The sequence below is a fragment of the Rhipicephalus sanguineus genome, chromosome 10 (assembly GCF_013339695.2).
Source record: "Rhipicephalus sanguineus isolate Rsan-2018 chromosome 10, BIME_Rsan_1.4, whole genome shotgun sequence".
In the NCBI taxonomy this organism is placed as follows: domain Eukaryota; kingdom Metazoa; phylum Arthropoda; class Arachnida; order Ixodida; family Ixodidae; genus Rhipicephalus; species Rhipicephalus sanguineus.
In genome coordinates, this window is record NC_051185.1 from 19,772,440 (window position 1) to 19,795,414 (window position 22,975).

Consider the following 22,975-nt stretch of genomic DNA (forward strand, 5'->3'; position numbering starts at 1 on the left):
GCTAAATGTTCACACTTTGAGACTCGCAAGTTCAAAGTTGCATATAACCGGAGCAGAATTATTCGTCAATGATCTGCCTGCATACAAACATCCTACTTATCAATAGGCTACCATAAAATCGGTTGAAGTCCACATTTGATACTCAAATGTTCTGGAAATTTGCACGCTTGTGCAACTACACAATCATGAAGCGTGCAAATTTGGGAAAAATTCTGAGCACCCGGGACACTTTAATCTACACCTATATCTAAGCGCAGAGGTGTTTTCTCCCTTTTTTCTTCATTACATCCTTAGTGAAATGGAGCCGCAGTGGCCAGGAACCGAACGCTCGTTTTCGAGCTTTGCTGCGCAACACAGCCACAAAACTAAGGTGCTGCGGCAAACGTGCCAACGTCCTTTGAGACACACCGCACACGAGAGGTCTCGTGATGGCCCCTTTTTTGGAGGCAACACCACAGGCTCCAGAAAACAAGAGCACATTCGTGGTAAAAAAAAGGCATGTTTATTTCATAATGTCCGACACTCGAATTAAAAAAAAAAAGAGACAAAGACTCGTACTACATCCATGCAACCGACACATGCATCCACAGCACTAATGCACCCACAAGCGTAAGATGGCAACTTCTCTCTTAATACATATATAAAAAAAATTAAGCTTTCCATGCCTGTCATGGCAGAAACACCCGCACTTTAAAAATGCAGAAAAGCAGTTCCACTTTGCTCAATCAACAGTACGCCCGAGTGGGCCACTTGAACACAATGTCCTCTTCGGGGGGAACAAAAAAGGAAAAAAAGTCCACATCCGAGGCGTACTTTCCCCCCAGTTGGTAGCAAAACGAGGCCCTCAGCTGTAGCAACGAGTTATTGCTCTACCTGCAACCCGACGATAAAATGAACCGATCGTCATGGGGTTTTTTAGACCCGATGTCGTGTGTACGGCCAGTAAACTTGTGTAGGCGCAAACGAAGACTTTGGTTCGGGTGTTTCGGCGAACTGCTAGCTCCTCAGGGAAGGCAATGGGGTGGAGCAGGAAGGGGGCGGGGAAGAGACAGCTGCGCAGTACGAGCACGTGTTCCCGGCGAGTTTGTTCCAACGCTAGCGACAAACGTGAGCCCTCGATTCTACGATTTGAAAAATGGGGCTTTGTCCATTTCCGAACAACCCCTAGACAAACACTCCAGTAATCTTCCTAACACCTTGACCACTAGAGAGAAGAGCGAGAAAGTGAGAGAAAAAAAAACAAGAAAACGTGGGGTTGTCAGAACGCGGGAACATAGCGGAAGAACACAGTCTCGAATACGAGGAGTCACGACAGCTAGGTAACACACACGAACAGTTTGGGTCGGGGAAACGGGGACGGCGGATGTGTTGTACGTGACGGAAACGAGCCCATCTTCAAAATGCGGAAGGAAGCACGCTCGTCGGACGCTGTTTCCGTAACATCAAGGTAGGTAGTGCTGGACGAGGACGGGCAATAGAGCCACCAGTGCTCCGCAGGAAAAAGAAAAAAAAAAAAAGGCAACTGGAGGACACACTCCCTGCACTGAAACAGAGGGGCAACGGAGCGCCCTCCACCACCCGAGACACACTCCTGCCAGCTCTTAACTTTTTTTTTTCATTTTTAAGCTCCTACCCCCCCGAAGTTCGGAGAAACGTATTGCGGCGCACCGCCACATCCCACGCATGTTTTGTGACGACTAGAGAGCTGCCACGCACGAGACAAGCCGCGCACGCCGGAGGAGGTCGTCGACGCGCAGAGAGCTGCGGAGGGCTGGCCTGCTCCGCAACGACATCGGCAGTTCCGGGGCGAGAAACGTCCGTCAGATGTCGACGGGGTGGCAGCGCCGTAGAGGAAAGCTACTACAGGGGGGGAGAAAAACAAAAACAACAAAACACCCAAGCCTCGCGGGCCGTTCCTAGTCCCAGCTCTCATCAGAGTCGGGATAGTCCATCAGTTCCTCCTCGTCCAGGTCTTCCTCGTCTTCGAAGGAGTCGTACTCGTCCTCGACAGCCACTACGGCGGCGTTCCCGTGGTGATGGTGGTTCCGCGGCTGCGGGCGATTGTTGGCATTGCGCTGGGCGCGTAACGCCATGCGCGCCACATCTTCTGGTCCCCGCTCTTTCCGGTACTCGTAGACGAGCGGGAAAATCTGTTCGATGGCGCTCTGGACGTTGGCCACACTGGGTGCTGCAGAGAGCGCAAGAGTCTGTCACGAGAAGTTTCCAAGTGAACCTAGATTGCATCTGCAACGTTTGCCCGACTTCAAGGGCCCCTAAACCACCTGCGATAATTTTTTAACATTTCAACTAAACACGTGCATTGTTCAGAATGCTGTCACGATGAACAATGCCAAATGCGGCAGCGCTACGAGCCGCGGACATGCCACAAATTCCAAGAAAATATCCCTTCCCCTCTCTAGGCCTTTCAATTATCCCCAGTGTTGAGGATGTGACATCAACGTTCGCGTGCACTCACGTCATCCACAAACAGGTCTTTTCTTTTCCTCCTCTTTGTCTCGCTCTTCCTCCTCTCCACTTTCTCCTTCTCTCATGGTGAGGAAGAGCACTCAGCCAGGAGGAGAGACGAGCTGATCAAATGAGCTTAGTGAAGGACACAGCGAAGCAAGAGGGGGCTGCTTTTGGATCGTCAAACACGTATGAATACGCTATTACGGCACCATTTCAAAAAATTCTTGCGGCTGCTTGTTGTTGAAGGCTCGTGCACAACTGCAACACCACAACTAAATTTCAACCTCATGGTGGTTTAGGGACCCTTTAAGTACTCCTTAAAGGGGTACCGACACCAATTTTCAAAGCTAACCGTACTCCGCAACATAATCTATATACAGAAACGACTCTCGCCAAGTGTGAAGCTCGGTAAATACCAAGAAGATATCTTATTTTGACGTTACAGTCAACTTTCACATGGCCAACCTACCAACATAAACACTAGCATGACGTCAGGCACTAAATCATACAAAATGGCCGCCCATGGAGCAACGAGGCATAACAGCCGTAGAAACGTCGCAAAATCTCGCGCGAGCAAGTGACAAGAAGCTCATACTGTGTCATGACATCAGAGTACAGTAGGAACAGATACCAGCTTTGAAAAACACGTTATAAATAATTTTCCAGAGCGCACTCACACTTACCAGTACATATTCCAGGCTCTTGAGGGCTTGGCCTTTCATTTTACGTAAGGAACCTCATTGAAGGAATACCAAGACAAATGGTACATTTGGCTGGGCGCCACCACGATCTGCTAAGATTGCAACAATGCGGAGCAAGCTTTTGATCCGACCCAGAAAATGCCTGTCCGAGCTGAAAATGCCTGTCCTAGGATTTTTGCACGCCTGAAACGTGGTTCACAATCGGAGCCCACCATGCAGTGGTCATAGTCTATTTCTTTCTGTTCTGCTGTTTCATTGCGCTAAGTACTTACGATGATATTAATGTCCAAACACCAACTTGCCGAACATTCAACTCAAAATTTTAATGCCTATGCGTGTCAACCAACCAGAACAGGAGGACCAAAAGAAGGATCTCCTCCGTTGTCCACCAACAAGTGCCCACACAGTATGCCGACAGAACCGAAGATTCACGCAAGGATTTGTTGCGCACAACAGGAGAGCCTTCCGATGCTTCCTTTTCAATGCTCGCGCAGCTATCGCTGCAGGTTGGCAGAGGTCCGCAAATTCACTCACGGGTCGACTCACTCGGGCTCACTCGGATGGAGCCAAGAGTCAGAGTGTGAGCGAGTCCCCGCGAGTAGTGTTCCTGTGAGTTTGAGTGAGCCCTATCGGGAAAAATTTTGGAGAGTCTGAGTGAGCCCCACCTGTTTTTTTGCCGACCAATGGCCCTATGTACTTAGTTCGAGCTGTGAGTCTGAGTGCGTAATATTTTGGCGAGTATGAGTCTGAGCGAGTTCAGTTGAGGAAAACTTTGGCAAGTCCAAGTCCAAGTGAGCCCCAAGGGCAAAATATATTTCATGAGCGAGTCTGAGTGAGCTCCCCATTTTTTCTGCCGACCTATGCAAGTAGCCCAGTGCAAGCCGTGTCATTTTGCTGCACGACACAAGGTTGCCGAGACAGTATAACGAGACAAGTGCCCATAGATGACAGCTTACCTGTGACTGTGATGCTACCCGTCGAGAATATTTTCAAGGTGGCCTTCAGATCTTTGATCTTGTAAGTGACTCCTGGATGCAACTCCGGCTCATAACTGCAAACAAGGAAAAAACTTCGGTTAGGAAATCCCCACACAGTTGGAAAGAAATCAAAGATGTCAGCCGATGCAGTGTTTCAGGGTAACATGTCAAAAGCCCAAACCCTTATGAAACCTACTCAGACCCCCAAGACTTTTCGGTTACACAACTTTGCCTATACTTGTTTCACAGTAGCGACCGGAATGTTGGGAACATAGGCAAACAATTTTTCATTTAAATACCGCAGTCCGATACTTAAGACAAGCAACTCCATGCAAGTGGAGTAGGTAAGCAGCAGTCTGCTCAATTCCTTGTCGTAAAAACAGTTCTTGTCAATCGAAACACAGAAACGAAGATTCAAGAAGAAACAGTAGGCTAATAGTATGTTGAAGCTGCATCCTAGACTTGAGTGTCAGCTTTTGATTCTCAAAAAGCACATTATCGGCGCTATTCATCATCTAAAATTAGGGAAGGGTTTGAAGAAAATGTATGTCCATTTTCACAAAAGCCCATGCAATAATTTGCTTCAACCACTTTCGTTCAGCTACACATGCATTAGACTTCATATCGATAACAATTATTTTAGTAATTGCTACTGAATTAATACTCAAGAACATTTATTAAAAGCAAGGCATCACCAAAAGACTTCAGAGCAACAGAAACATTCGCACTACTTTAGGGCACACAGAACATGACAAATCAGTTTTCAGTAAGTCATCTTCATTAGGAAGGTGCAAAATAGCTGCTGCAGATAAGCAACAATGGGCACCCTACATGCCCATTTCTCATGAAATGATTGAAAGCTGTTGAGACGTGAACGAAAATAAAAATGTCAAATAAATTAGTGCCCAGATGTGCAATGCCGTTTTTCCTGCGTATAACCAGCATCTGCATATAGCCTGCACATACAACTATGACCTGTGGAAAAATGTTAAGGAGGTACTCGCATATTGCCGCGAAGCCACCTTGTGCACCGAAATTAACTTTTACCATGGACGCACTTTCATGCAGGTTATACACGAGAGAATATGGCACTTGCACCTGTTCACTCTTCTGGGTATAATCAGGCCAGTGGGTGGCAACACTGTACATCACAACAGCTATTCTCAGGATTAGAGGGTGACTGATGTACTGCACAACAATGAGCAAGTGCTGCCCTCTGTGTTTGGTTTCGGAAAGCCGCTGTTGCCCACAAAGTGCAATAGATGGCGCTACTGTTACTGTTTCAGCACTAATGAAAACCAGCGTATAACGAAGCCAACAAAGGTATAGGGGCCATTAATTGTACTGTTTGAAGTGTACTGTATTAATTGTGATACACTATATAGATGTGAAGAAAGTAAACAGGTCAGCCATCTGCTCGTTAAAGGTTTATGTACTACATGACGCCATCTGGCATCAATAAACAGTGTTCCACACTCGCCGTCATGGCTACAAACGGCGCTGACTAACACTCCCAGGTTGGCATGCACATAAATACCAGACAATGTGAACAAGGGGGCAACCACAGTCGTAGCTCAATCGGTAAGAGCATTGGGCGCGTAATTCGAAGGTTGCAGGTTCAGTCCCTGTCGGCAGCAAGTTATCTTTTCATCCTCTATACTTTCTTTACGCCTATATCGCAATTTCTACGATACATTTAAAACAGTACAAATAACGCTCCTTATACCTTCCCTGGCTTCATTATCTGCTGGTTTTCATTAAGGTTGTGTAAAAAAAAAAAACAAGCCCTCAAAATTCCCTTCCTTCATTGTTTCAGCACTGGACATTCATATGCTTGGACTGTCAGTGTGAACATTCATACATGAACGTACAAGCATTCAAAAACCCTGTCAACGACGCGGTAGCAACTTTCTGTAGCACAGTCTGACAGCTGCAAAGGGTAGGCCTAATCCCCATCATCTTTATCAATGCTCTCGTACAGGAGATAAAAGAATGTTTTAGCTGCTGCCCCCTGGCAACACTAGTATTAGGTTTGAATGACTCCTCAACATCATCTTTCCTGTGACAGCATAAAGCTCGTCACTGAAAGCGCCTCAACTGTGAGAAACGATTGACCGGGCGGCTGCCAACCAATGGACGTCATATATCTGGTTGTATTTTATCCACTAGAACTCGAGAGCACTTAAAGAGAGTACCGACACAAAATTTTGAAGGCGAGATAACTTGTGGGTTAGATTTGCGTGGACATACATGTATCGTCTAGCAAATATGACCGGCTAACATAGCCTAAACATATTTAACCCTTTCAGACGCCACTGTAAATGCGTCAAATGGACACAACATTATTTCAAGGCACTCGATATTCTATTGCAACAAAAATAATATGATAATAGATTGATTTCTGAGTTCATAGTAATTAATCCAAATTAAGTTCTGATTAAATACCTATTTATCCTGAAGCCATTCATGTTGCGTTCTTGCATAAATAGAATCAAATCTCAGGCTAGAAATATAGTGCAAATTCATTTTCGATTTTGTTCATTTTGAGAAAAGAAAAATTACACTTTTGACGTGGCTCGAGGGAAGCGCCACGTTGAACGACTCGTCGACCATGGTAGTGCCTCAAGAAAAGTGATCATGTGCAACAGTACACCGCGAAATGGAGTTAAATGAAGACAGATTTACGAGGTAGGAGGTTCAGTTCATCCAAACCTCAGTGTATCTTGCTCTTTCTTAGCCCCTAGTCGACAGAACTAGCAAAAACAAATGATGTACACAATTGTGTACAAAGCGTCTGAAAGGGTTAAAATGAACTTGGGAAATGCATGTCGCACAACTACACGTCAAATGCCAGAGGGGTTATACAGTAAAAGCTCGTTAATTCGACACCCGTTAATTCGGAAATTCGGATAATTCGGACGGCTCTATTGGTCCCGGCCGAAGTGCATGTTAATCTATGGGGCCAAACCTTCGTTAATTCGTCAGAATTGGACACCGCACCGCTTAATTCGGACAAATGTTGACGGCTGCCGCTACACAAAAGTGTGGTAAGGCAGCGCTGGCACCACTGGAGCGAAACCGAAACCTCAGTGCCATCGCTATCGTCATCAACTAGTGGGGGCGATCGCAGCGTCACCGAACGTCGGCGTCTTCTTTCTTCGCTCGCCTCCGACGCCATTTTCCCTTGTGTTGCGTCGGCACCGTCTCTTCTTGCGGAGTTCTCTTTTTTTCCCCGTTGTGACCGTGTTTACATGTGAGGCCCGAGCATGCGGCAGTAGCTGACGATGGCATCGGCGAGGTGTCAGCCGAGTCCAACGACGATGGCTGCCCTACCTTCGATGCTGTCCTTCCCTCAGATATGACCCTTCAGGACTACATCGCGATTGATGATTGTGTCGCCACGACTGGTCTCCTGCCCGATCAAGAAATTATTAATGATGTCGCGAACTCATCGCACCTCACGGGAAGTCTCGGAGGCTCTTTTGATATTAGAGGACGTTTGCCTGAGCACTTCCGACAGTTTGCGTGCTGTTGGCCATTTGGAAGAGTTAAGAAAAATTGTAATGTCAGCCGGAATCTGCGCGAAAATGCAGACGACCATTACAAAATACTTCAGCAAATAAAGGTATGCTTCTCCAACTTGATTTTAATGTTGTTTTTCCTGTTCATTCGTTAATTCGGCATTCGGTTAATTCGGACATTTTTTCCGGTCCCGTGAAATCCGAATTAACAAGCTTTTACTGTATCACCCCCTGTAAGGTCGTTTGCACCTCATGGCACATGCGCACCTTGCAGATTAGCCGCAGTTAGCATTAACAGCTGTCGAGCGAGATGCGGCACTGCGCTCGCACGATGTAGGCTTAGCGCGGTGGCGCCGGCAGTGCCGTCTGGGAGGTTGGACCGGCGGGCAGGAAACAGCAGCGAGGCTTTTTGGGGTTAGGTAGCGTGCGTGGATGGACGTCTCCCACGGTGGATCCGTGGGAGACGATAACGCGGCTCATTTCCCGCGGACCCCTCGTGCCGAGTCGAACATCGGCAACGCCGCATTCGCGGTACATTGTGTGTGCGACGTTTTCTGTGTATTGAATTGGCATTGTAAAGGTTACTTAGCGTGTTACTAGTTATGTATTAGGTTCGGCAGGCGAGCTTGTCGTATGCAAGAGCAGGTTAAAGGAGTCCTGACAAGAAAATTTTCGCCCCGCATTTTGCTGCAGTGTGTTGCTGGGGGCCTGTTAGTCATAATACGTCACATTGTTTGCTGCAGCGCGCGACAGATAATTAATTACAAGCTCCTCATTACCGACACAGCCTCAGTTTCGGTTTGACAGAGCTCCAAAAACGACAAGCCGTCAGGTGCAACTATCACCACCTAGTGAGTGAAACGCTCGGTCACGTGAGCACACAGAACAGTGACGCATTTCCGCGCGGTCTGTCGTCGTCGGGCTCATCGTCGTCTGATGGCGACGATTTTCTTGCGGAGAAGATGGAAGGAATTTTCGACGTGGCGAATCACTTCAGGTTTGACCCGCTGGCGAGGAGCGATTCATCGGGAAGCGCGTCAAAACAGAAATGGCGGCTACGACGTCATCATAACTTGTACCGGCTGCAACGGTTACGTAGGGGAAGTAGGGGGGTCACCTTGGGTCACCTCCGAGGGTGTCAATGCAACAGGTGCGGCCTATAATGCTGGATCGCGCTCGCGAACTTCAAAATTCATATAAAATACCTTCCAAGCTTTATTCGCTGTCGATATTTTGCAGATGGTACACGCACGAACACGGGAATCGATCCAGCAGGCTATCTCGGCCGCGAAATTTTGTGTCAGTACCCCCTTAATAAATGTACACGTGTTTGTTGCCCGATGGCGTGAACTGTCTCCGTGTGTTCTGAGAGCAGCGGCTCACTTTTCAAACCCCACACGCCGCACCTCAAGAGGTTCACACCAACTTCGTTTAAACATAAATCAGGAACTTGCAGCCCCTGACACGACGTCGGAACCCTCCCTAATCTAACCGATGAAGACCTCCAAGACTTTCTGCATCAGTCAGTGAGCAAACTTGATGTAGGTATTTGAGAGTTGGCTAAGAATGTTCATGACCGAAAGTCGCATTGAAAGAGTTTTTCATTTGCTTGTAACCTATGTTTATAAATTGCTAACTTGTGACATGAGTGCTGAAAATAAACACGATCTCTATTCCAGTTTTGTGCATCATTATTGTCGATTCACCGAATTTTTTCGCTTTGCCCGCAAAGCCTCCCCCCCCCCTCCCCCCCCAATCGATTTGCCGTGTCAGCATCATGCAACTCACCCTCAGCCTCAAAAGGTTGCCCACCCCTGATGTAAACAACAGACAGCCACCTGCATCACATTCAGTGTTGGCTGTCATGATCCTTGTGAGCACACTCTACTGGCCGACCTTTTCAACGGAAAGAGAGGGCACCTCCTTTATGGACTTGCACGGGAGTACAAAGGCTGACGTCTTTGCCTCAGCAGAGTATTTTTGAGGGCTCACACGTATTTACAACATCCCAGAGGAGATTTTAGCAGCACCCAGGGAGCCTTCGTTGAAAAGGGTTGTCAACGCAGTGCTCATGTGAAAGCAGCTTTGTGTGCTCACGTAGCCAGCTATGTTTACATGAAAACGTTTCACTCAGCACTGTTGGAAACTGAATCTACAGCTAGGTGCCATAAAATCGTCTCCAAATAACTAACCATCGCGTGCTCGCGCAATCGAGGTTTCCAGCCGTGACAAGTGGGTTGTTAGCTACTTATCGACACAGGAATAACAAGATGTAAAATGTTTGTGTCGGTACTCCTTTAAGGGGAGATGCTCCTCGGGAAATATTTTCTTTAAGTATTTGTCACAGCTCAATGAAACTTTCACCATGCATAGACTTTGAGCTCCTCTTTTCAAATATGCTTTTATTTTTTTGATAGCTCATTTAGTTAGTTTTTTGCAGACCATGCATTTGTGAAAACAGTGCATTTTTGTACAAGCTTAGGCAACAATAGTGAGCACCAAAAACACCAAGAAAATAGCTCATATTGCTCCTAATGAATTGAGGAATTCAATAAAGCAAGAAAACCTAGGGTAACATATGTGTGTTAGCCTAGAAAAAATTTCCAATGTTGAGTTTCAGTTTTACCATTTTCAAGGAAGAAACTCATGAAATCATCTTGCTGAATATGCTTGTGGAAAACTGTGAAAGTTGTTTCTTTGAATTCAGGACATGTTCAACTATAAGCATGCCAAATTTCATTACGATCTGACTACATAAAGTGCACAAATTTTATTGCACAAACTCTAAAAATGCAGCAAAACGAAGAACTGAGAAAAACATGTTTGGAAGCTAGACTACGGTGGATGCTACGCTAGACCACGGTGGGGAAATGATTTTTTTTTCTGTATTTTCAGCAAGAAAGGCGCGCTTTCGAAGTGGGCTCTGGGAGAAGAGGGTTAGGCCTACATGCCTGCGAAAATTCAAGAGCCGGCAACGCCGCGTAGCGAAATGCCGCGTGCATGAAATTGGTGTAAATTCACGCTTTCACGAGCCACCACGAGGGCTTTTATTGCATTTTTCGATAACTTCTAGTTGATTCTTAGCTTTGATTCTTTAATATATGAAAGAGGAGGCTTGGGCGAATACAAAACACAACAAAACACAATTTCAACTTTTTCGAAAAAAATCTTGATTTTTCGACCCGCATCTCCCCTTAAAGGACCCCTCAACCACCCAGGGGTCGAAATTTAGTTGTGGTGTTGCAGTTGTGCACTAGTATTCAACAAACACACAGTTGTGAGAATTTTTCGTAACTGTGCCTTTATAGCGGAGCTGCATGTGTATAATGATCCAAAAGCGGCCCCTGCTCGCTTCGCTCTTTTCTTTGCTATTCTCTGTTCGTCAGCTTGTCTCTCCTCCTCACCGTGCGGGGAGGTAAACAGGCAAGTGCACGTACCTGCAAGCAGACAAACAGGTTCTTTTCGTGAATGACATGAGCAGACGCAGATAGTGACGTCACGGCCAACAGTGGGGATTACCAAAGGCCCGGAGAGGAGACCGGATTGTTTCTTGGAATTGCTGGGCGCTCCCACGGCTCGTAGCGCTGCCGCGATTGGCATTGTTCATTGTGACAGCATTCTGAGCTCGATGCACGCTGTGTGGTCTGAAGATGACAGCGCCGCTCTCAGAACACACGGAGACAGTTCACATAGTGAGGCAACAACCACGTGTACATTTATTAAACACTTTTATGTCGGCGGCTGTAAACCTAACTGCGGCTAATCCATGAGACGTGCGTGCGCTATGAGGCACAAACGACTTTACAGGGGGTGATAGCGCCCCTACAGCGTGTTTGTTCCCTTTAAATGTCAAGAAATTATCTGAGGTGGTCTGGGCGCACTTCAAAGCAGTACTGCAGGAGATAACATCATGTGACCCAGCAGTTCAAGCTTAACCCTTTGACACGATATGTACACAATTGTGTAAGCCGCTTGTTTTTGTCATTTGTAACAAATAGGGGCTAAGATAGAGTAAGATATCTTGAGCTTTGGATGAAATGAACCTCCTGCATAATAAATTTGTCTTCATTTAACTTCATTTTTCAGTGTACTGTTGTATATGATAAGTTTGCTGAAGGCACTACAGTGTTCAACGAGTCGTTCGATGTGCCCCTTCCCGCAAGCCAGGCAAAAACAATTTTTCTTTGCTCCAAATGGGCATACCCGAAAACAAATTTGCACTATATTTCTGGTGTAATATTTCATTCTATCAATGCAAAAACGGAGCATGAATGACTACACAATAAATAGGTATTTAATTACAACTGAATTAGAATTAACACTTTATGACATTATTTTTGTTGCAATAGAATATCGAGTGCTTTGAAGTAACTATATATCGATTTGATGCATTTACAGACAGTTCTTCATAGGTGGTGATTGAAAGGGTTAAGTCTGGAGTGCAGCCATATCACTTTGTGGTATTGGCACATCGTAAAAAAGATCACGAGATCGCTCACCTGGCGATGGGCCTGTTGCTTTGGGAAAATGGAATGAGTTTGATGGCGAATGGCATGGTGCAGGTGCCCAACACATTCACCACCCGGTAGTTCATGAACTTGACCCGGAAGCCCAGCTTCTGGAGGATGCGCGCGTAACGGCGCGCCGCCAGCTTGGCAGTTTCCTCGCTGAAGCACACACACAAAGGGGGCGACGACATGTGTGAACACTCACGAAGAAATATAGCAGTAAACGTGCGTACATAAGAAAGCTTCCTGCCAATTAGCAGGAGCAAAAATGATTGCTGGTGGCGTTTATCACCATGTATAGTCAATTACAATGCACCCTTGAACGTAACGCATCTTGTTTTCATGGCCATGAATGAAGGCTGTTCACTTGCGAACTTTTATTTAGAAGGTCATGACAGTTTGTTGCAGGTTAATAACAATAATAATAATAGTAATAATTATAATAGATAATAATAATACAGTTGAACCCCTTACAAGAGACATGCATTGGAGAGCAGTTCTTGCCTCTTATATGAGATGTCTGTCACAAGCAGGGTACCATGTTTGCATTTTCTTATCAACCTCTATTTCAATGTAGGCAAACTGGTGTCTCTTATACCCTATTTTCTGTTACCTCAGTGTCTCTTATGAAGGGGTTCAACAGTAATTTAATTTCATTGCCACGAAGGAAGAACGTTGGCTGGCTAACCTTTCTTTATAAGGCGATGACAGCTTGTTCCAAGTTAATAATAATAATTAAATCTGGGGTTTTATATGCCAAAACCACGATATGATTATGAGGCGCACCACAGTGGAGGGCTCTGTAAATTTCGACCATCTGGTGACCTTTAACGTGCACTGACATCGCATGGTACACGGACAACCGTCTCTCCCTCTCCTAGGGTTAAAAAAAAAAAAAGCAGTGGCTTTACGTGCAAAGACCACAATACGATTATAAGGCACGCCGAAGTGGGGTGGCTCCGGAATAAAATGTAACCTCCTGGGATTCTTCAGCACACACCTAAATTATTTACACGAACGTCCTTGCATATAGCTTTGGTTTTCGAGGTCCCCTATTGCTGCGGTCTACCCATGATGTCGGACCAACACAGCAGGTAAAATAATAAACAGCACACGAAGGACACCCAAAAAGAAAACACACAGATACTGTGGTGCATCTGTGCTTTTTCATCCTTGTGCTGTGTCCTTTGAGTGCTGTTTGTCATTTCTAGCTATGTACCACCTCGCCCAAGCATCCATTTCAACACAACAGCTCATAGAGAGCAGCCACGGGGCAACTGTTTGCAATGCTGAGCTTTCATTCCAAGCAAAACACCGGAGTGCCCTCCCCTCCAATCTAAACAGGGAAGTCAAGGTGTCTTGTCAATCCTTGTGATAAGGCCTCTATCCGTTACTAACAGAAAGCAGATAAGCAAGATAAAAGCACTGATACACTAATATCGGAGCACTGCTTCAGCTGAGCGGAAATGGGGTGCTGGGAACGAACGGATAGAGATAGCACTCCTTTTATCACTGCTGTTCCTGAGGTCCCACTAAACACTCAATCAAAACATTGCAATGACACCAGTCCGGTCTCAATTTTTAAGATAAGTTGCTGCAAGTATCCCCTTAATTAATGTTCACAAACGTGATGCTCCAAAGTGCATCAGCGATCTTATAAAAAAAGGGGGATCTGATTAAACACAGCCCCTTTTACAAGTTATCTACGACGGCGCCGCTTATCTGTATCGTTCGACTTTATCATGATGTGTGAAGTATTGTTAACAAAAATGGAAATGTTACTGCTACTGCTACCCACTAGTACATTATTCCGAGTGACCACATCTGTATGAGACAAGCATCAAAACGGTCACACGTGATAAGGATTTCGTGCTCATCAACGTGTCAGTTTCAATTTTCGATTCCATAAAAATGGAGGAAGGCCCGAACGAAAAAAAATTTCCAGTTGAAGGCTACTGATTCTCAGCACTGCAAGAGGCGATAATGCTGATGCCATCTATTGTGTGCGTTATCAACTTCGGAACTGACGATAGACTTGATACCCGAATGTGGCTAATCACAACAGCAGTGAGGGTCTGCAAGTTTTCGTCAATGGAAAACTGACTGTTTGGGAACCGTGGCCTACTGCAGATATCAGACTCTGTCTGAAGTCTCTGTTGCAGTGACTACGCCCTTCCAACCCTCACCACAGCTCAATGGTGGCACTACGTGCACTCACTGTTACGTGACCGATCAGCCACACAGAACGCCGAAATTTTTCAATTCTCTACACGCATATTCTCTGTAGTGGTTCTTGCCTAAAGAGGCACTCAAACATGCTAAGAATGATAGAAATTTGTCAAGGACATGCAAAATCCTTCCTTCATTGCACATAATGATTTTGTTCTAAAAGCCCTCAATTATGCCATATATAGTTCAAGTGCATAGTGGATCATCACTCGGAACTTCTGCAACATTGCTGGCATGGCAGCAAGTGTCATGTAAAGGCAAACCTTTTTACCTCCCTGACAATCCATCAACATGACATCTATGAATTACTAAACCATTTTGAAGACATACACACCACATTCGCAGTTGCAAAAAAGGTACTGGCTCTGCGTATCTTGGGCTGTGTTGCCGTCAGTGTTTTCAGACACCAGACAACACAGATTAGAATTTCAAATGCAACCTTACAAAGGCATAAGATTAATGCAAGGATATCCAACATGTGGTTATCAAAGCAACATCATACACAGGGTTTGTATAAAAAGTATCTGGAAGAGTTTCAGAGTAGATTTTAGTCTGCTAGTGTCAAGTCAGGGCTGTAAGGAGGTTCGAGAATCGTAGCGACATCGTTTATCGTCGGGTATCGTCAGGCCAACGCAAAATGCGATGTCATACCACCGTTCAATCACTGCATTTTGCACTTGCACCGAGTCACTCAACAGGGGTCCACTAGAAACACGATCTAGCCTGAGCGAACGTTCACAGGCAACAGGTACTTGCCACGTCCACCCACAGTACATACATGGTGCGAGCGCGGTGCGATGTACCTCCACGCCTGGAAAAAAATTGTTCCCGATACTTTTTACACACACCCCGTATTTCGTAATCGATTGATTGACTGCATTTTTCTTCGCTCGTACTTCCCTTTTTCTGAAATCGCGATAACACACTCTCCAACTTTCTGCAAAGGCTCATTACATGATGCTCCATCAATAAGTACATCATCCACGATTGCCTGGAACAATGCGAGAGCACTCATAAGAGACCATATGACAGTGACGTGTGCTTGAACCCTAGATGTGTGTTCATGAATGCAAGTGACTGTGACTCAGGATGCACTTGGAGCTGCTGATACGCAGTAGATTGATTGATTGATTGATTGACCTGGGTGACAGCGGTCGGCAGCAACTTACCTGGTGGCACCCGTGCAGGTGACCTTCCCAGAGGACCACATGCTGGCTGTTGTGTAAGGTGTCCTAATCTTCATTGTGAGCATCTGTCAAAGACGCAAAGAAAGTGTGTCACATTCAATTGGGTAGTGAGGACATTTATCGTCAAAGATTCGAATTCCATGTCGAAATGCACAATCATTCAACAATCCACCACTTTTAGTTTCCTGAGCTGCCCTCTGCCTTTTTTTTAATGTTCTGGTGAGGGGGTTTTGCATGGGTAATCCAAGACAACTGGGACTTTCAGAACGAAAGCCTCCGTGATCCGAGAGGCGTGCGGAGACCACACCAAAACATTCTGTGCATTTTCCGGGGACGGGCGCATGCATTGAGGCACCATGAAAAAGGCAGATTGTCAGCAGGCTACCCTAAGGGTGTCCAACGTAGCATTGTTGATATTGAGTAATGCTAGGCGTAAATCAATATACCTGGGATCATAAAGCAAGGTATGACTATCACAGTGGCCACAAATTGGTTTGTTAAGGCAGCCCCTTCCCACTGTCACAGCATCATATTGAAGCCCTCAGTATTTTTCAACAGAAAGAAAGGTCGTGCCAGGTCATTGATGATCTCTTAAAGCTTCCCATACATGGTGGACGTGACTCATAGTACAATAACCATTATTGTACAACTGTCTGGCTACGAGAAATTGACCTGTGTAGCCATTTCCCCAAATGATGTCATTTTGGAGGCATCAGCGACTTACACTAGCACCGTCTATACATACAAGCTACAAGTGAATACATGCATCAGATGTATTTACAGGGGCAAGAAAACTTGCTCAGAGCCACCTCTGTATACAGGAGACTTGTATTACAGAGCAAACTCAGCTTCAAAAATTGGTGTCACTACCCCATTAAGTGGGACAAAAAGGCGTCCCTGAAGATGCATGTCTTTCAGTATAAAAGCTGCACAAAACTCTCCTGAAGCGACAGGCAGTCAACCACCAAGCGGTTTGTCTATCGAGCGTTCATCAAACTGCACATTTTTTTTTTTGTGTATGGGCAATCAGTTCGTACAAACGTGTTTGCACACACATGCACTCACCACTGGTAATCAACTCTTGACCAAAGTCCGTCCGTGCGTATCAAAACACCACCGTCGATGTCAAATAGCAATTCTTATTTAAAACTTCCTTCAGGGAACAATAGAAAGACAACTGCCCATTGCTTCGGTATGTCTGCGACCTTTACAATATAGGTCAACGGTACATTTGTACTGACATCGTGACTGAATGCGTTATGATGGAAAACTCTAAGGCAATTTGTCAAAACCTTTTGCTAAGTGTCATGCCCGCCACCGATACGATGACTGCACGTCACAGAATGACTGCAGTGTTTAGACCAAGTTTGCCCTTCCATTCCACATGTAATACAGTGTCCTGGTTTCCCATGAATCCTTGGTACGCGATCAATTAAATATGCAGTTCTCAGGTTGTAAGTGCCAAAACCGCAATACGACTATCATGCAAGCAGTAGTGGGAGGGACTGCGGCTGGAGTTTTTAAACGTGCACCTAAATCCAACTCTCCTCCATCGAAATGCGGCCGCCGTGGCAGGGAATCGAACTCGCACCTTCGAGACGACATCCTACTTGCTAACTAACTATCATGTAGTACAGGCAAATGGGGCGACGCTGACGAATTTCTTAACATCTTGCGGTTAATTTCCTTTCTAAACGTTGTTCTGCATTATTATCAGTCGTGGCCGGGAATCGAACCGGCAACCTCGAGCTTAGCGGTGTGACACCAAAGCCCTGACACCAAAACCTACACAATCGCCCGGATCATTATCAAACATCTGCAACAAAACAACGACGTACCACCGAATGTTTTACAACCTGTATCCTATAAAAAAATTATGGATACCAACCTTCCAAACGTGACCTGGTTAATGCGCAGTGCACATAACGTCAAGATGTCAGCCTTATCTACAAAACCATCGGGCATTATTTACAGAGGCTGCGCTGAACTTTTCACACCTGAAACAATGTATACATCCTAAACGCGGAAAAGAAACCCGTTAACGTGACCTAACTACAGAGTTGTTAAATACGAGGGAAGGATACCGGAGGCACGCCTGTCGAAAGAAAAAACGGAAAGCCGGAAGGGGCGCGGAATGATTTTGACCCCCCACCCCCACACCTCGACTCCAACCTTGCCGAGAGAGAGGTCATCGCACCGAAGAACGAAGGATGCTACTACGCCAGCGAAGCGAAGCCACGACCCCCACACACATACACCCATTTCGAGAACAGCCCCCGCGCAACATTCACAAACACACACCGAGCCCCCCCCCCCCTTCTACGCACAGTTGTTCTCAACCTCGATATCACAATTGTTAAAGGTTTGCTCCGACTTAACAGAGCAATTATTAACAAAATAACACAGCGTATAACTGAGGATGCTACCTGCACAAGGTGGCGAAACGTCTGTGTTATTTCGTTCATAACTGCCGTGTTAAGTCGGAGTAAAGGTTTTGCGATCACGAATTCACCCAGCTTTTTGAACATTTTAGCAGCTCGGTGTCACTTCGCTGAGTCTGCAAACGCCGCCGCTACAACCGCAGTCACGAGAAAGGACACGGGACAGAGCGCCGTGCGTTCTCTTGCGCCTTGAATCGCCCAACAAAAAGTTCTTACGCAACTCGTTCACCTGAGCGCCCTCCACTTCTTTAGACACCACCCAAACCACCTTCCGGTCGCGAACAATAGAGCAGAGAATGCAAGGCAAGGAGGAGGCGAAATGCGGCGCCGGCGGTCATCCACGAGATTGCGGTACAACAAAACGCGTGCAAAAAAAAAAAAAAAAAAAAAGGACGCGGACAAACCGAGGGCGGCACCTTATAAGTTACGTTGTCGGGTGATAACCGTAACAATTATTGGGGTATAACATCCCAGATCCACGATACGATTACGAGGGACGCCGTAGTGGAGGGCTCCGGAAATTGCGACCACCTGGGGTTCTTTAACGTGCACCTAAATCAAAGTGCACGGGCCTCTAGGATTTTCGACTCAATCTAAATGCGGCCGGGATTCGATTCCGCGACCTTCGGGTCAACAGTCGAGCACCACAACTACCGTGGCAGGTTTGGAATCGAACCCAGGGCCCATGAGCAAAGCTGAAGCCTTCGCTGTGGCTATACTATGAGGGGGCGTGCAGCCTTTCTCAGTACAATTAAGCCAAACCGTCGAAAACAGATGAATAAAAAAAAGGGGGACGATAAACCAACAAACGAAGAAATCGGGGCGGAGTACAAACACCTTGCTTGCAAAATTCACGCGATGACGCATTTTCCACCATCGGAAAACGATCTATGCTGCGTTCGCACCACGGTGGTTCGCACGGAATCTTGATCTCGTCTTCCCGAGAATTTTCCGCAGCTTCTCCGGTGAGGTCGAAACAAAAGCCTGGCGTCGTTTCGTCTTCTAGCGTGGTTAGCGAGCGGGTTCGAATTTTTTCCCGACACCGACCTTTTCGTTCATTACACACAGAGAATCGGATGGGCAACGACAATCATATACACGCGATTTCAACAACAAACAAACAAAAAGTTCCGAATGTATCAGAGGCAGGGGGTGAGAGATACGCAGTTTCGAGAACATTCGTCGATGTAAATGAAAACCCGTGGGTGCCCGCGAATGAAAATAATAATAATAATAATAAACTTTACATACAAGACTGGGGCGGACAAAGAAGCGACACTCGTGCGTCAATTCGAACAAGCAAAACTCCCCGAAAGCTCGCACCTGAGAGCTATCACCGGAATTTTTCAACGAGGTAGCGGCTGCGAACGGATCTGAGGAGGACGCAGACGAGACTTCCGGAATCGGTTTTTGAAACAAACACCCAAAAAGAACGTATCAGTGCGGCATTGCGACAGAAGTCGACACACCTTGCTGTTTTTTGTTTTGCTTTTCTTTTTTAACCTATCGCTTCGTGGGCACAGCAATGCCCGTTCGTTGTAACAGATCGACATCACAACGTAGTGGGCTTTCAATCAGTACAGATTCGATAACGACATGAAATCAGGGGCAACGCCATCAAAAAACAACTCAGCGACGTAGCATACCTTTATTCAATCAGTCCCCACCCCCGATGACGACTAATCGAGTTCGATTAAGCAACGTTTCGTCTGGAAGAATGGTTGCTACCGTCCTAATTAGCTTATCGAAGCCTGTTACACAACTGGTCGCATCTCTGTTACACGGTTAACGGGGTGACTTTTTTTTTTTTATTGTAACGGGATGGCTTCGATTTCGGCCAAAGTAGCCGATCGCAACGCTTGGCGTAGTTTTCTGAAAGCTTCTCGAACAAAACACATTTTGGTAACAATGTTTGTAGCGTTAACCGCGAGATGCGGGTTTGAGGCAACTACAGATAAAATGCGATGATGCAGGTGCGCACAATGGAACGCAGAGCCCTAAAAAAAAAAAAAAAAGCGATCACTGTTTACCTCGCGTTTGGATCGCGCCTTTTTTTTTTTTTTTTCAACTCCACACCGCATCTGTGGTAAATAAAAAACCGCGGTGAAAGAAATAAGTTGGGACGAAAGACCGTATTTTTAGAAACGCCGGGATGATCCATGGGTGGCGGGCAGGCAGGATGAAAGAAAAAAAAATAAAAGCGTTCGCGTTACGGTAGCAACTACGATAAATAACGTGGGATGGACGTGAGGTGCTCGAGGTCGTAGTAAATTAAGCAACACATACTAAAAAGGAAGGCGCAAAGGGAAGTTCTGAAGGGGGGGGAGGTGGCTGATGCGAGGCGGGCACTCGCGTGAGAAAAAATAAAGATACAGGATCGCGCTGATCGTTTAAACAATGCCCAATCGTCATCACTGACAGACGTGCCGTGGCCTGTAGCAGATCGGATTCTTTCTGTTGCGCTTCTGCTTTTTGTGTTTTTTTTTTAGCGGCGCGGTATCTAGACAAAGGGCCTGCGTCGGCCGGGTCGAGCAGGCACAGGAAGTGAATCGCGTTACTGCAGCACCGCAGTAGAAACATGCATGCGCCTACTGCATACAACTACACGCGTATCAGAGACAAAGACGTTCTAAACGGAACGAAAGACAACGCAAATAGGGACAGATGAGAGACTTACGCCGTTCTCGCGTCGATACTCCACGTTGGAGGCAGTCAGAGCGATCTGACGCAGGTTGAGATGGCAGCGCACGCTGAAGCTGCAAACCACGTTGTTTATCACAATGTCGATCACAGGGCTCGGGTCAGCCTCGGTGCCGCCGGCGGCGGCAGGTTGATCCATCACCTCCGAGCTAGCGACCACCACATCCTGCTGTCCCGCCGACTCGAGCTGTTGTTGCTGCGAAGGCGTCGATGGATCCTTGGCACAATCCGTCGGCTCGCTGGACTTGTTGACCACGTCTTTCGTTGACGCCGAGAACTGGTGAAAGGCGAAGTTGTTGTTCCCTTGGCTAAGCGTGGCCATCGCCCACCACCACCGCACACCGAAAAAAAACCACACTGCACCCTTTTTCTTTTCTTTTCTCTCTTTTACTTAGCGGGACCCCCGGCGACCGTAGGAGAGCTGTCGTTTGGGCGCTAGGCCTATGCGTAGGCCTAGCCCAAACTCGCAACAATACGTGCCCCCTCACTGTTTCGCGCCGATTGAAACGTGGCCACCCGAAAAGGAACAAATTTTCGAGCTTCCCAAAGCGTCGCGACGCCTTTTCGGCGTGCCGACACTCTTCGACAAGGCGTGAAATCAATCACAAACGCGCGCAACTGTCGGCGATTCGCACTACGCGTCTGCTAGCGGTGTGCTCGGGACGCGTTCTGATTGGGTATTTAAGAGGTGATCGCTTGTCCCCCTGGCGTCTCGAACGCGAACTATCTAGATCGGAAAATACCAATGGCAATTTGTCTCTCATGCCTCCGATGTAACTTGGCACGCCCAATTGTCGTTGCGCACGCATCAGGGTAGCGCCCAGTGCTAATTCCAAGTCAACAGTTCTCACGGTACTTATTTCCGGCCGGTTTATCGTTGATAACCAAATTGCAGTTTAGCGGGAGTTCCTTTTACTCGAAAGGATCACGATACGACGATACTGTAGTGCCTAGAATATAACGATACCGCGTGAACGGGCGCTGAGTCATATTCTTTTACGGCGCAAATAAGACCCAGTTGTAAAAAACGCGCAAGTGTTTTCTTCAGGGGTGGGGGCACGCTAAATAAAGCACAGGCGCGAAAGCATGGTTAAGCGCAACCTTTATTAAACGTGAAACAACGCCGTAAAATGAGCAATAAATGCTGCATATACGCATACACACAATATTTCAAATGTTCTTTGCTTTTGTCTTTGGCATCTGAGTTTGGCATTTCTCCTCTATGTACAACTTTCTTGTCCGTCACGGTAAATCCTTGGGTAATTAAGACAAAATAGAACGGCCACTTGTTTACCACTTTGTATTTGGGTGACAAATACTTATATTAGATACGTTGAAACTCTTTGCAGTGCAGCGAATGCTATGGTGTGCACAAGGCCCAATTAAGTGCTGATGGCATATGACCAAGAACATATTAATGCGCTTTTTATGCTGCCAATACTTACACAATAAAGCCTCAAGGAATGCGTTACAGATAGTTCTTTAGGGTGTCACAGAATCTACAAATGTTCATGCATCGTTTGAAATTTCTACCTTTAATATAAGTGAAGCAAGGAACACGATTACTACTGCATACTATGCAGTAACCTTGGCTTGCCCTGCAGCTTTCGCTTCACTGCAAGTCCATTTTGAGAGAGTGGTACCACAAAAGTTCTGGCAGATAGGTAAGGCAAACAATTAAACCATGTAGATGTTCTGAATCCTTTCACCCCAGTGCTTGAATTTTCTGCTCAAATCTTGCTAGAGTATATGTTTGAAATCACCGTCCATAATAAGAAAAAAGAACACTACGAAAGCATAGAATTCCTGAGCACTCATAAAGGGTTAGCGATATGTTTAAATGAGCAATGAACACAATGAAGCTAAATGTACAATAACACGAACACAACTCGTACACAAAGACAAAATCAGAGCCACAGAAGCTTACTGTACACTGCCTACAGAGCAAAGGTAACTGAATGTTTAACAACAATCCTTCTTAAGTCCTGTCCTTATAAGTTCATGTAATTAAGCAAATGTACGATTAGGTACAACTCTTCTAATGAGTACAGCGCTCACGAAAGGAAACGTGACAATTTATGGCTAATGCATGTAACTTTTGCTTCAGTTGCCTTCGGTACGCGTTACATCGGCGTAACACTAGCTTGCACACTTACACAAAAGCCAAAATCACCTTTAGTATTGGCCGATTCATAGCAATGGGACGTCGTTATCTTCAGCAATTATGCATACCAGTTGCTAA

At 46.1% G+C, this 22,975-nt stretch overlaps 1 protein-coding gene across 1 annotated transcript; it reads right to left on the reverse strand.

Annotated features, from left to right (window-relative positions):
- Positions 1 to 486: 486 nt before the first annotated feature.
- On the reverse strand, positions 487 to 21,401 carry LOC119407194 (TATA box-binding protein-like 1). The gene is made up of 5 exons (XM_037674067.2): positions 20,711 to 21,401; positions 15,575 to 15,657; positions 12,168 to 12,335; positions 4,127 to 4,221; positions 487 to 2,188 (listed from the first exon to the last, which is right to left on the reverse strand). Exons 1-5 carry the CDS (start codon positions 21,053 to 21,055, stop codon positions 1,917 to 1,919), a joined length of 963 nt encoding a protein of 320 aa, XP_037529995.1. The 5' UTR covers positions 21,056 to 21,401; the 3' UTR covers positions 487 to 1,916.
- Between the last annotated feature and the right edge of the window lie 1,574 nt (positions 21,402 to 22,975).

Excerpts from the sequence above, each read along its gene's own strand:
- LOC119407194 (XM_037674067.2), bottom strand. The coding sequence starts at position 21,055 with ATGGCCACGCTTAGCCAAGGGAACAACAACTTCGCCTTTCACCAGTTC. Across the intron at positions 12,336-15,574 it reads ACCTGCACGGGTGCCACCAG|CGAGGAAACTGCCAAGCTGG; the intron begins GTAAGTTGCTGC and ends TGTGTGCTTCAG. Across the intron at positions 4,222-12,167 it reads AGCAACAGGCCCATCGCCAG|TTATGAGCCGGAGTTGCATC; the intron begins GTGAGCGATCTC and ends CCTTGTTTGCAG.